Raw genomic sequence first — 14,813 nt, forward strand, 5'->3', positions numbered from 1 at the left:
GGCTCTCTCCTCCACTCCACTCCCGACTCTCTCCCCCACTCCCGGCTCTCTCCTCCACTCCACTCCCGGCTCTCTCCTCCACTCCACTCCCGACTCTCTCCCCCACTCCCGGCTTTCTCCTCTACTCCTGGCTCTCTCCTCTACTCCTGGCTCTCTCCCCCACTACTGGCTCTCTCCTTTACTCCACTCCCAGCTCTCTCCTCCACTCCACTCCCGGCTCTCTCCTCCACTCCTGGCTCTCTCCTCCACTCCTAGCTATCTCCTCTACTCCCGGCTCTCTCCTCCACTCCCGGCTCTCTCTTCCACTCCCCTCCCGGCTCTTTCCCCCACACCCGGCTCTCTCCTCCACTCCCGGATCTCTCCTTTACTCCTGGCTCTCTCCTTTACTCCACGCCCGGCTCTCTCCTCCACTCCACTCCCGTCTCTCTCCTCCACTCCACTCCCGGCTCTCTCCTCCACTCCCGGCTCTCTCCTCTACTCCCGGCTCTCTCCTCCACTTCCGGCTCTCTCTTCCACTCCCAACTCTTCACCCCACTCCCAGCTCTCTCCCTCACTTCCCACTCTCTCCTCCACTCCACTGCCGGCTCTCTCCTCCACTCCACTCCCGGCTCTCTCCTCCACTCCACTCCCGGCTCTCTCCTCCACTCCACTCCCGGCTCTCTCCTCCACTCCTGGCTCTCTCTTCCACTCCCGTCCCGGCTCTCTCCTCCACTCCCAGCTCTCTCTTCCACTCCCGGCTCTGTACTCCACTCCCCTCCCAGTTTTCTCCTCCACTTCCGGCTCTCTCCCCCACTCCCGCCTCTCTCCCCCACTCCCGCCTCTCTCCCCCACTCCCGCCTCTCTTCCCCACTCCCGCCTCTCTCCCCCACTCCTGGCTCTCTCCCCCACGCCTGGCTCTCTCCCCCACGCCAGGCTCTCTCCCCCACCCCTGGCCCTCTCCCCCACTCCTGGCCCTCTCCCCCACTCCCAGTTCTCTCCTCTACTCCCAAAAAAGGGGAGAGGGAAAGTGAATTCATGGGTAGGGAACAGGCAGGAGTCAATGTAAATTTAAATACTGTTTAATGAAAAAAGACTCACAATATATACTAATCCAGAAAATATCCTGATAATTCAGGTACCATCACCATTAAAAGGACCTAACAGTCATGTGCAGACACTGACAACCACCGGTCACAGACAACCACTCATGATAGATTAAACGAGTCATTCACTATGAATAAATAAATAAACAGCCATGATATCAAGGCATAAATCATATATGCAAAGCATTACTGGAAGTCCAAATAGCATGGAAGAAGGGATGACAAATAGTTGAGTGGATGTATGGGTTGTAGTGACAACAGAACTTGATCAGCACTGAATAGTGGTGTGAGAGACACGATAAGCCGTTGGGAGGGGGGACAATGATGTCGAGGGGCCTTTGTAGAAAGGTCCGGGAGGGAATGGATGGATGAGACCAAAGCCGCTACTGGATGTAAGTATATGTGGACTGACAGGTCGGAGCCTCTCTAGGCCAGGGATGGCTCACAAGGCTGCAGACCAGGAGGTATGGATAGGACTAACAGGCAGCTGGAGTTGGAAAGGTAGGATTTGTGGTGAGCTGACACTGTGGAACGAAAGTCAATTAACACATGCGGTGAGAATCTAAAGTAACAGTCCCGAATCAGGGATACAGTAAAGGAAGATCTCACCCGATGTTGTTTTCGTTGCAGCTGTCACCAACTCCTGTATGAGGAATTCCTTTTCATAGATGGTCCAGTCCGATGGGGGGTGGGGGGGTCATCCAAAGGGTGCCTCAATCGTAAGTAGCGGATAGGCAGTAAGAGTGAGTAAACTCACGTAAATAATGCAGATAAAGTCCGAGCAGTTGAGGCAGCGGTCCACCCCTCCTCCTCTCTTCCGGCTAGCCGCTGTGGCAGAATTCAAGCAATCGCTGGTCTCGCGGGTCAAAGTGATCGGCGTGATCAAGGCTGGTAGGTGGGTCTGTTTGTCAGCAGGTACGCTAAGGGCAGCGTGGTGGCGTCATGCTGACGCGTTTCATCCGTAGACCGGATTTCTTCAGAGCATGCGCGGTAGCAAGCCTCGTCAACTTATATAGTGTTGAGGCGGGATCACGTGGGTTTCAGCATCTCGTTACCAAGGCTACCGCGCTATTCACTGACAGCCATACACAAAGGAAAAACATAAAACATGACTAGCAGAACGAGTCCGTAAAGGCAAACCAGGAATGGGGAGGGGAGAAAGAAGAAAGAAAGGAGAAGGGAAGGAAATGAGAGGGGGAAACGAAAGGGAAGGGAAGGACAACGGGGAGGGGGAAAACAAAAAGAGGGGGGGGGGAGAAAAGGAAAAAGAGGGGAAGGGGGGGGGGGGAAAAGGAGAGGGGGGGAGGAAAGAGGGGGGAAGGGAGGGGGGGGAGATGAAATGATACCATAGAGAACGTGAAGGACTAATAGAGAAGAGAGAGAAAAGGGATAAACAAGGTGAAGGGAAAATATAATTGATAGTAAAGAGATGAATAGAATATAGAAGATTCATTATAAAAAATTGGAAGACGAGGCCATAGGGTTATCAATAGGGGCTACAGGCGAAAAAATCCCAACCAAAGAAAGGGGAGATGTGGACGGACAATTATCATTGAATTTAGGGGGTCAAAAAAACACCAAGGTTGCACTCATTATTTAACCCATGGGGGTGCATACTGTTGGTGTTATATATCCACATCTTCTCCTTCTGGTATAGGATCCTGTCGAAGTCGCCCCTTCTCAGCGGAAGGTTAAGCCTATAGATACCTTTAACGGTAAGTCCCTTGGGGTTACCCCCGTGTGCCTGCAAAAAGTGTAGGGAAATAGGTTGTTCATCGTCTTTACCCAAAATGGACTGAATATGTTCACTCACTCTTACCCTCAGTGGTCTCTTGGTTTTCCCCACATAGTGTTTCCCACAGGGACAGGTGAGCATGTAGATCACCCTAGTTGTATTACAATTGATAAAGTTATTAATTTTAAAAAGTTTTTTGCCTTCAGAATCAGAAAATGTACCAGTGCGTTCAACGTACTTGCATACTGAACAGCGACCGCACTTGAACATTCCCTTCAGAGGCGGGAGTTGTGTCAACCAGTTGGGAGTAGGTGATCTTTGGTACTCGGAATGAACTAAACTGTCTTTTAGATTTTTAGAACGCCGTGCCGTTAAGAGGGGTCTAGTGCCCACAATCTTGCCCAAAAGGGGCGACTCAGACAGAATGTGCCAGTGTTGGTTAAGTATGGACCTAACTTGGTCCCAGTGGGCACCAAATTTGGTAATGATCCTGGGAGGTCCCCGAGATTTCTGGGATTTGGGATCCTTTTTCTTTTTTGAAAGAAGAGTTATCCGGTCTGTCTGAGTGGCCCTTCTTCTGGCGTCCCTAATACTTGAATGGGAATAGCCTCTCTCTCTGAATCTATTGTAAAGATCTTTAGACTCAGTGATAAAATCAGCTGGATCTGAGCAGTTTCTTCGAGCCCTGAGAAATTGGCCTACTGGAATGGCCTTAATCAGGGATTTTGGGTGGTCGCTAGATGCTAAAAGTAGGGTATTAGCTGCTGTGGGTTTTCTGAAGGTTTTGGTCTTAATCAAACCGTTATCAATGTAAATGGTTAGATCGAGAAATGAGAGGGTGTGGGGATGAAAAGTGTAGGTAAGTCTAATGTTTCTATCATTAGAATTTAACTCATTCATGAAGGTGTGTAGCTCATGTTCAGAGCCCCCCCAAATCATTAGAACATCATCTATGTACCTCAGCCACATAACACAGTGGCTGAGGTACAATGACGAAGGGTACACCAGATCCTCCTCCCACAGGCCAAGGTGGAGGCATGCGTAGGAGGGCGCCCAGGGTGCTCCCATAGAGGTTCCCCTTATCTGCTGGTAAAAATTTCCCAGAAATTGGAAGCAATTATGTTCGAGTAGAAAAGTAAGAATGTCGCCTATGAATTCATTATGCTGTCCAAGGGATGGAAACCTACGTTCGAGAAAAAATTGGACTGCACGCAAACCCCAGGAGTGTGGTATTGAGGTGTACAACGATTCAACATCTATCCCCACTAAGAAGGACCCAGATGGCATTATTAGAGTATTTAGTCGCCTTAGCACATCCATAGTGTCTTGTACAAATGAAGGTAACTCTGGGACCAAGTCCTTGATAAGGGCATCAATGAATTTACCCACTTTTTCAAGAGGACCGTTAACAGCAGAAACTATGGGTCTGCCGGGTGGATTATGAAGGCATTTGTGGAGCTTGGGGATGATATAGAAGGTGGGTGTGTTGAATTGTTGTACCCTCAAGTAGTTGTACTCTTTGGAGGTAATAAGTTTCTCTTCCAAGCCGAGACTAAGGAGATAGTTGAGAGCATTGACAATAGCAATAAAAGGATTAGTATGAAGTTTGCGGTAAGTAGATTCATCCGCTAGGAGTCTCCTAACTTCAGTTTCATATTGGGTTTCGGTTAGAAGAACTATATTGCCACCCTTATCACTGCCCTTGATGACAATGCCAGGGGCATTTTCAAGCTCTCTAAGGGCTTTTCGTTCCTCTCGTGAGATATTGTCAAGTCCCCTGTAGTTCCAATTGATTTTGGAGAGATCTCTTTTGACTTGTGTCAAAAAGAATTCAATGTGTTTGTATTTAGAAAGAGGGGGCATCTTGGTAGACCCTATCGGCAGATTGGCAGAGCGAGTCAACGCATGCTGGTAGTCCGGAGTCTCAGAGTCAGAATCAGACTGGCAGTTCTCCTGAAGTAATGAAACCAAAATATCGAGGGCCTCTCGCTCTTCCTCATCTGCCGATATAGGATGGGACCCCTCTTGTTTTGATGAGTGCCAATATCCAAAGATCACCTTTCTTAAATAAAGTGAGATGTCCTTATAGACTTCGAATTCATTCATCCCAGATTTAGGGGAGAAGGAGAGGCCTCTATTTAACAGTGATAGATGATGCTCGTTAAGCGGGAATTGGGTGAGATTAACAACTTTCATGTCCACTAGAGAACTGGGAGGAGGTAACGATAGATCGTGTGTGTCAGAGGGGTGCATTACGTTCTGTGTGTTTTGTTCCTTGATTGTCGCTGGCTTTTTCGTATTTCTCGAGCCCTTCCTTGAGGAGGTGGGGACTGATGTAAAGTTTTGTGTCCCTTTAAAATTGATTTCGCTTTCACTGTGGTTGTGGTGGGATTGTCTGGAGGGGGTGGGTCTTTGTCTAAAAAAGTCACCGAGAGTTCCTTATGTTCACTATCGCTATCAGAGGACGAAATGTGGTTGCGATTTGATTTGGAACTACTATGCCTTCCTCTACTCCTACGTGATCTACTCCTACCAATATGAATGGTGGGATCAAAGAGATCCCCTTGTTCCAGGTCTTGTAGGTTTTGTTTAAACTTTTCTTGTTTACTACTTTTTAAATTTTTTTGTGTTTTTTCTACTTCTTTTTTAAGAAGTTCATTATGTTTGTCAAATAGGGGGTTTGTTTTGAAAGGTTCAAGTAACACCGTACTCGCCTCTATCTCTGTTTTAATCTCATTCAGTTGGATTAATTCCTCGTCAACAATCATTTGCATAATCTCAAGGCCTCGTTTAACACAGCTGGCCTTCCATACCTCAATAAACCGAGGAGTATGGAGGTGTGCAGCTGGAGTAACACGTTCTCTCAGACCACGTGGAATGATACCGTTCTCAATGTGGGATTTTAAAGAGGAAATATCCCACTTCCTATTGAGAAATTTAATAGTTAGCTTTTTGTGGTTTCTAAAGAGAGACTGAAGTGAGTCTTCACCGTCCTTAGATATTGGTTGTTCACAAGAAAATGCCAACTGAATTTCTTTTTCTATCTCATCATCAATTTGATAGGCCATACTAAAAAAAAAAAAAAAAAAAAAAAAAAAAAAGGGGAGATATAGAGAAAAAATATTAATATCGCTAGAAAAGGCAAAAAATAGAAAAAAGGGGGGAAAAGATGCCTACGGATTCGCTCTGAATTAAAAAAGTTGGTGAATGGTACGGATTAGCATGAGTGAACACAGAGTGGGGTTCAAGAAGGGAAGTATAATCCCACAGTATCACACTGAGCAAAAAAAGGGGGTAAGATAAAAGAACTACAACACTCTGTGATTTCAGTATAGCTAATAGCAGACTGAGGAATGGGTCCAAACAGGTCTACATATAATTTGAGACACCTGCTAGCACCAATCAGTAATAGGTGTGTTCCCCAGAATTCAATACAGCATATACCAAAAAAGGGGAGAGGGAAAGTGAATTCATGGGTAGGGAACAGGCAGGAGTCAATGTAAATTTAAATACTGTTTAATGAAAAAAGACTCACAATATATACTAATCCAGAAAATATCCTGATAATTCAGGTACCATCACCATTAAAAGGACCTAACAGTCATGTGCAGACACTGACAACCACCGGTCACAGACAACCACTCATGATAGATTAAACGAGTCATTCACTATGAATAAATAAATAAACAGCCATGATATCAAGGCATAAATCATATATGCAAAGCATTACTGGAAGTCCAAATAGCATGGAAGAAGGGATGACAAATAGTTGAGTGGATGTATGGGTTGTAGTGACAACAGAACTTGATCAGCACTGAATAGTGGTGTGAGAGACACGATAAGCCGTTGGGAGGGGGGACAATGATGTCGAGGGGCCTTTGTAGAAAGGTCCGGGAGGGAATGGATGGATGAGACCAAAGCCGCTACTGGATGTAAGTATATGTGGACTGACAGGTCGGAGCCTCTCTAGGCCAGGGATGGCTCACAAGGCTGCAGACCAGGAGGTATGGATAGGACTAACAGGCAGCTGGAGTTGGAAAGGTAGGATTTGTGGTGAGCTGACACTGTGGAACGAAAGTCAATTAACACATGCGGTGAGAATCTAAAGTAACAGTCCCGAATCAGGGATACAGTAAAGGAAGATCTCACCCGATGTTGTTTTCGTTGCAGCTGTCACCAACTCCTGTATGAGGAATTCCTTTTCATAGATGGTCCAGTCCGATGGGGGGTGGGGGGGTCATCCAAAGGGTGCCTCAATCGTAAGTAGCGGATAGGCAGTAAGAGTGAGTAAACTCACGTAAATAATGCAGATAAAGTCCGAGCAGTTGAGGCAGCGGTCCACCCCTCCTCCTCTCTTCCGGCTAGCCGCTGTGGCAGAATTCAAGCAATCGCTGGTCTCGCGGGTCAAAGTGATCGGCGTGATCAAGGCTGGTAGGTGGGTCTGTTTGTCAGCAGGTACGCTAAGGGCAGCGTGGTGGCGTCATGCTGACGCGTTTCATCCGTAGACCGGATTTCTTCAGAGCATGCGCGGTAGCAAGCCTCGTCAACTTATATAGTGTTGAGGCGGGATCACGTGGGTTTCAGCATCTCGTTACCAAGGCTACCGCGCTATTCACTGACAGCCATACACAAAGGAAAAACATAAAACATGACTAGCAGAACGAGTCCGTAAAGGCAAACCAGGAATGGGGAGGGGAGAAAGAAGAAAGAAAGGAGAAGGGAAGGAAATGAGAGGGGGAAACGAAAGGGAAGGGAAGGACAACGGGGAGGGGGAAAACAAAAAGAGGGGGGGGGGAGAAAAGGAAAAAGAGGGCTCTTCACTCCACTCCCGGCTCTCTCCTCTACTGCGGGCTCTCTCCTCCACTCCTGGCTCTCTCCTTTACTCCACTCCCGGCTCTCTCCTCCACTCCACTCCCAGGTCTCTCCTCCAATCCACTCCTGGCTCTCTCCTCTACTCCCAGCTCTCTATTCCACTCCTGACTCTCTCTTCCACTCCCCTCCCAGCTCTCTCTTCCTCTCCCCTCTCGGCTCTCTCCCCCACTCCCGGCTCTTTCCCCCACTCCCGGCTCTCTCCTCCTCTCCTGGCTCTCTCCTCCTCTCCCAGCTCTCTCCTCCACTCCCGGCTCTCTCCTGGACACTCTCTCTCCCCCTCCTCCTTACTGCTAGTGCAGCTCCTGTGTATCTGTGAAAACTGCCGCCTGCTTGTTAATACAAGAGTGCTGCACTGTCAGCAGAAAGGAGGAGGGGGAAGTGAGAACACAGCCTGCACCACGTCCCAGCTCTCTCCTCCTCTCCTCGCCGCTCCCAGCGCTTGACTTCAAGAGTAGTGAAGCCGTAGTCACTACTCCTGTCAGCCTTGTAACAGAAGGAAAGCGCCCCCAACCCTACAGTAAACCATTGCGCCAAGGGCAGCCGTCCCTCCCGCCCTCCCCTTGTCCCGGCCCTGATACACAGGTCCCTATTCATTCACAAACTGAAGCATAACACAGTTTACTATTCTTCAGTGATAAATGAACACAGGAGTGATCGGTAGGTTGAAATATGGTTTAAACCGTTTTGTACATGAAGCTTTGTTTTCCCATGTTAGGCCTCATTGATCTGCCATGAACTTACCTTTGGATAATAATCGTGGCAGATTTGTCCCAGATCTTTGCCAGTCACCACACCCAACCGAATCGCTAGCCTCTGACACACCAATCCGAGCAAAGTAGCACCAAGCAGAACCCACAGGAGCTGCAAACACAGAAGAGAGAGATGACTCCGCTGTACAAACTGAAGAAAACCTCTCGGGTTACCAGAATGAACAGCATTTCCAGGCTGCAATTCAACAATTCCACCTCAAAAGTTGGTTTCCGTGCATTCAAGTTGTCTCTTGAGCCAGGTGTAAGATGTTCCCTCCATGCAACACAATAATGAGCAACTTAGCTGTCTAAAATTACTGAAAGATGTGAAAATTATGGAGAAGAACCTTTACTGACCTCAAGAAACAACTTCATCCGCAGCTAGTTTTTAAAAGGGTTTTCTCCAAATCTTACAGCGCTGTAAATTGTATCACTAAGGTGTCTATTTAAAAAAAATGCTATATAAATTTGTCTATTAATTTAAAAAAAAATTGAGGTCTGTAATCATGTGACAAATGTGACAAACATTCAACAAAACTGCAAAAAAATAAATAAAAATAAAATAAAAATGTAATTTTGTGTAATATGAGTATTTACATCATCATCTAATTATCATTAGATCATTAACGCCATCTAGTGGCCATAACGTGATATTTTCCTGATTGAGGTATTTCAGGAAAAACACATTATGGCCACTAGATGGTATTTACAATCACATGAAATAATCATTTTACACAAAATATGATTTTTTTTTTTTTTTCCACATGCATACAGCAATTTTTTTTATAGATAGACCCCTAACAGAACATGTTAGTTGGGTTTGATTATTTATTTATTACAGGTACTTATATAGCTCTGTCAATTTACTCAGTGCCTTACATATATATTGTACATTCACATCAGAATTGCATAAAGTCTTCCCACTTCCACCTGGACGTGTTGTAGGAAGGCAGAATGTTGAGTATATCTGTTCTATATACCTTGAATCCAGCGACTGCCCCGCACTGCAGGTCCGATTCGATATTTCCAGGATCCAGATAGGCGATACTCATCAAGAACCCAGGCCCAGTGAAGGCCCAGAGCTTGCGAAAGCTAAAGCCGGGCTAAGTGGGAAAAAAAAATAAATGAATTAAATGCAAAAAAAAAAAAAAAAAAAGAAAAAAAGAAAAAAGAAAATGAATATAAATAAAATAAATATGTAAATATATTAATAAATTATGAAAGAAATACATAATATAGTATTAATTATTAAATTATAAAATATATTGGATTCAGCGGGCTTTTCACGCCACATACTCCACGTACGCAAGGGGGGTGTCCATACTTATAAGTAAATCTGTTCCATGCACAGTTCATCAAGTGATCTCAGATCCGGGGGGAAGATATGTGGCCTTAATATTAGATATTTGCTCCAGTAAGGTGTTATTAGTGAATGTATACTTGCCGCCTCCTTTCAATGTACAATTCTTATATGATATGTTAGTCAAACTGGCGCCTCATGCGCATCTCCCGTTGTTAATTATGGGGGGACTTCAACGCCACATTGGGGGGTGTTGGACTCCTCGAATGTGGGAAGGTCTGGTTCGGTGGATCTTGCATCCTGGGTCAACATGGCAGGACTTACTGAGATATGGAGGGCCAAAAACCCCACTGCCAGGCAGGGGCGTTGCTAGGTCTGCAAAAGATCTGGGGCTAGAGCCCATAGCAGTGATCACCAACCTTTTTGCAGGTGCAGGCCCGTGGGAGGGGGCACGCTGGTGGTAAGCCATATTTTGCGGGCAATGGCTGGTGTTGACGCTTCAATCCTCATGGCACCATGGTTTATATGGTGTCAGGGTGATTGAAGCGCTGGTTAAGCAGGGACCCTGTGCCAAGAGACTCGGGGCTATAGCCCCAATAGCCACCCCCTAGCAACGCCCCTGCTGCCAGGTGTTTCTCACATATATCACAGATGTATCGCTCTTCGGCAAGGATAGACCTTGCATTTGGTAGCATATGTTGTCATATGTAAACGAAGTTGAGTACCTTGCGGGGGGGGGCTTGTCTGATCATAACCCACTTTCTGTCTCGCTGACCCTTCCCTCCGGGGGTGGGGGGGTGGGGGAGCAGTGGGGTGGAGACTTTCCCCAGGATGGCTACAGAATGATCGGATTACTACCCTGCTTGGAGATTCAATTACAAATTATTGGAAATCAAATGAGGGGTCTGCGGACCCTTCCATGGTATGGGATGCATTTAAGGCGGTAATCAGGGGTGATAGTATTTCTGCCATAAAAAAGGAAAGATTGGAGCAAAATGCTGAGGTTCAAATGTTACAGGATAGAGAGAGGGAATGCGCAGAGAGCAATGCCAACTGTCCCTCGGATTCCTCCTATGTAGCATTGCTAGAGGCTCAGAGGATGCTCAACTTGCATTTCAATAATCTAGCACATACAGAGTTAAAACATAAGACAGAATCAATGTTTATGGAGGGGGATAAAAATGGGAAGCTTCTAGCCAGGCTGGTGGCGGACTCGCAACAACTAGCAAACATCCCAGTAGTCAAAAATAAAGACGGGAAACTGGTCAGTGATCCAAAGGACATACTGTCTGAATTTCGGGACTATTTTTCGAACCTATATGCTCCCATTCAACAATATGATCACTCAGCCCTGGAGGACCTGTTGGGGGGACTCCCTCTTCCTAGACTATCAGACGTAGACAGGGAGACATTAGAGGCGGACATTTCTAACAAAGAGGTGATGTCAGCAATCTTTACGTTTCCTCCTAACAAAGCGTCGGGCCCAGACGGGTTTCCAGCAGACTTCTTCAAGACATATGCTGATCAATTAGCACCCAGACTCACTACACTATTAGCTCGCTGTAAGCAAAGTCAGCAATTACCTGCGTCTATGCTAGATGCATATATGATTCTACTTCCCAAGCCTGGTAAGGACCCTCTAGAATGCTCATCTTATAGACCGATCGCGCTACTAAATATGGATTTGAAAATCCTAACGAAAGTGTTAGCAAAGAGACTAGCGGGAATCATTTCTACTTTGGTGGATATCGACCAGACGGGGTTTATGCCAGGTAAATCGACAGACACCAATCTCAGGAGACTATTTACCCACTTGCAGATAAATAGCTTCGACACACCCACTAGAGTTGTGGTGTCCACTGACATCGAAAAAGCTTTCGACTCTATTGACTGGCACTATATGATAACTGTACTGGAGAAGATGGGTTTTGGTCCGATTTTTAGAGGATGGGTTTCGATGCTTTATAGTAACCCAAGAACAGCAGTTCGCATGGGAGCACACACATCCCCATTCTTCCAAATTGGTAGGGGCACTAGGCAAGGATGTCCCCTGTCGCCCTTTTTGTTTGCTCTCATGATGGAACCTACAGCAATAGCATTGAGGGAGCGGCGGGGGAAGTTGAGGCAATTAGGGTGAGCAACATAAATGAATGTCTGCCACTGTATGCGGATGATATGTTGCTGTTCCTAAGAGACCCAGGGGAATCGTTAGTGGCTGTACTACGCATTATGAATTAATTTTCTCAGTATTCTGGGTTAAAAGTCAATTGGACCAAATCGTCTATTCTACCTATTGGCAATGGTGCGAGGGATGCGGCAGACCCAGATTTGCCGTTGAAATGGGTATCTCAGTTCACTTACTCAGGGGTCAAAGTTACAGCAGATGTGGCGGATTATATGTCACTTAATCTGACACCTCTTTTAACATTTCTGAAGCTGAAAGCTCTAGCCTGGCAGAGACTCCCTTTGTCTCTTATAGGCCGGATAAACCTGTTGAAGATGAAAATTCTACCTGTCATATTGTATTTTCTGCGAAACGCGCCCATTTGGGTTCCCAAATCCTTTTTTTAAAAATTGGATAGACTCACCAGTTCCTTTCTTTGGGCACCTAAACAGCCAAGAATAGGTCTGAAAGTATTACAAGAACCATGGCGTGAGGGTGGTATGGCCCTCCCGGACTGGAGAAAATATTACATAGCTGGACAACTGGTGGTGGAACATAGATGGCTAACCTCTGAGGATGGGGACTCCGCAAATGTCCTGGAAGCTGCTCATCTGGGGTCCTTTGAGTCTTTGCGGATGGCCATTCATAGAGGAACCAAAATGGATCTTCCGCTGACAGACTCAATGAAGGCCATGATTAAGGCTTGGGGGGAAGCAGTAGGAATGGCCTGTCCTAGTTATCAGGGTCTATCTCCATCCACCCCCCTATGGATGAACCCTAAACTGCCTCATTTCTATTCATTTCATGATCCCATGGGTTGGGCAATTAGGGGTATCAAAACTCTTAAGGACATTACTATGGAAGGGAAATTACTGACGTTTAACCAATTAAAAGCTAGGCATGATTTACCTAACACTTTCTATTTGAGATATATCCAACTACGTCATGCTTTTTACTCGCAATTTAAGAATATGACAGTAGAATCATTTCCCTCAGGACTAGAAATCCTGCTAACCACAGAAGACCTACCAAGACGCTTTCAGTTTCTTACAAAGAATTATATAAGACAACACCAAAAGCGGTGTCTAAATGTAGAGAACATTGGGAAGCTGAGGTTCCGGATATTCAAGGCGAGGATTGGGGTGACATGTGGACTCACCCGTTTCAACATCTTAAAGCAGCTAGAGATAAACTAATTCATTTTAAATTCCTGCATAGGATTTATTATACACCAGCTAGGCTGGCTTCTATCTACCCAACAGTGCAAGCGGAATGTTACAGATGCTCCTTCGCTCCAGCAGCGACTGAACATATATTTTGGAGCTGCCCTCAGATCAAACAGTGTTGGTCTGGGGTCACCTCCTGTTTATCGGAGGTTTTGATGACTCCGATCCCAATGACGGTAAAGGTGTGTCTCTTAGGATTGGTTGATGAGGTGGTTCCTTCACAAGCTCGTAGAACACTTCTCACCATACTGTTGTTTTATGGAAGAAAGGCAATTCTGTTGCAGTGGCGCAGACCGGGGGCTCCTGATCTGAGCTTCTGGAAGAGACTGGTTAATACTATGATGCCATATTACAAGCCAACGTATCTATCCAGGGGTTGCGGAAAGAAATTTGACAGGGTTTGGCAATCTTGGTACAACTCTGAGTTAACGGTTGGATGAAATCATTGTATATGGGTAGGATGATGTGAAACCCTCTGTGTAGATCCAGGGCCTAGCTCTACATTCTGGTAGTGGACTATGGGGGGCATGGTAACTACAATCTGATTGTTTCATGGTGAGCCGAGGGAGAGAGAACTGAGCAAAGGGGGTGGGTTAAAGGAGAGAGGGGGGGAGGAGGGTTTTATTCAGGGGCGTAACTAGAAATAGCAGGGCCCCATAGCAAAATGTTGTATGGGGCCCCCCTGCAAACAACCCCCCCTCCCACAGCTGCCCTAGTGTCAATGCAGCGTGACCTGTGCCACATACAGCGTGACCTGTGCCCAATGCAGCGTGACCTGTGCCCAATACAGCGTGACCTGTGCCCCATACAGCGTAACCTGTGCCCAATACAGTCTGGTCTGCCTGTGCCCCATACAGCCCCACTTATGCAGAGGAAGAGGCAAGCCACCCGGATCAGCAGAGAGCGGGATTGCCCGCTGTAATAGCTTTCATTTGAATTTCCTGTCTTCCCGGGGCTCATCGTCACATAGCCCCACCTCTTGGCCCGACGCCTTTGATGACATCACATGTCCCGCATTGGATCGGCGTTCTGTCTATCAAAGGCACCGGGCCAAAAGGTGGAGCTATGCCCCGGGAACACTGGAAGTTCTAATGAAAGCTCTTACATTGGGCAATTCAGCTCTCTGCCGATACGGACAGCTCGCCTTTTCCTTTCTTTTCTCTTCCCCTGGCTGGGAGACTGTGCCGGCGGTGCTCTTATCCTCACTGGGCCCCACTCGGCTGCGGGCCCCATAGCGCCTGTATGGGTCGCTATGGTGGTAGTTACGCCCCTGGTTTTATTATATGTACAATAGATAGTGAGATACTGTTGTTAGATAGACAGTATATTGCTGTATGGTTTGTATGTTGATAAAAAAACAAAACAAAAAAAAAACAATAAAAAGAAATAAAAAAAAAAAAAATATAAAATATATAATATAAAAATGATTATATAAGTGCTGGGGAGGGGATGAACAAATAGTATCTAAATCTATTCATCATGTGTAATCTTCTGGAATATCAGTGTGCTTTGTGTATTTCTTCCAGATCTGTGCAGTAATCCAGTGTGAAACTTCCTGTAATAAAGACCGCTCACTGCTGCTCTCTCTCCTTGTGCAGGGTGACTGGTCTTGTCTCCGCCCCCTCCTGTAGTTTTCTACAGGCAGCTTGTAGTGGGTGGAGCCTGCTGGTCCCCTCCCACAGCGC

At 46.4% G+C, this 14,813-nt stretch overlaps 1 protein-coding gene across 1 annotated transcript in view; it reads right to left on the reverse strand.

The window, feature by feature from the left end:
- SLC11A1 (solute carrier family 11 member 1) overlaps window positions 1-14,813 on the reverse strand; it is an 88,348-nt gene that overhangs the window by 41,245 nt on the left and 32,290 nt on the right. The window contains exons 3-4 of the mRNA XM_073634378.1: window positions 9,419-9,541; window positions 8,431-8,550 (exon numbers count right to left, since the gene is read on the reverse strand). Coding sequence (XP_073490479.1) covers window positions 8,431-8,550; window positions 9,419-9,541 — 243 coding nt within the window. The remainder of the gene's footprint in view (window positions 1-8,430; window positions 8,551-9,418; window positions 9,542-14,813) is intronic.

Source organism: Aquarana catesbeiana, linkage group LG06 (assembly GCF_042186555.1).
Source record: "Aquarana catesbeiana isolate 2022-GZ linkage group LG06, ASM4218655v1, whole genome shotgun sequence".
Lineage (NCBI taxonomy): Eukaryota > Metazoa > Chordata > Amphibia > Anura > Ranidae > Aquarana > Aquarana catesbeiana.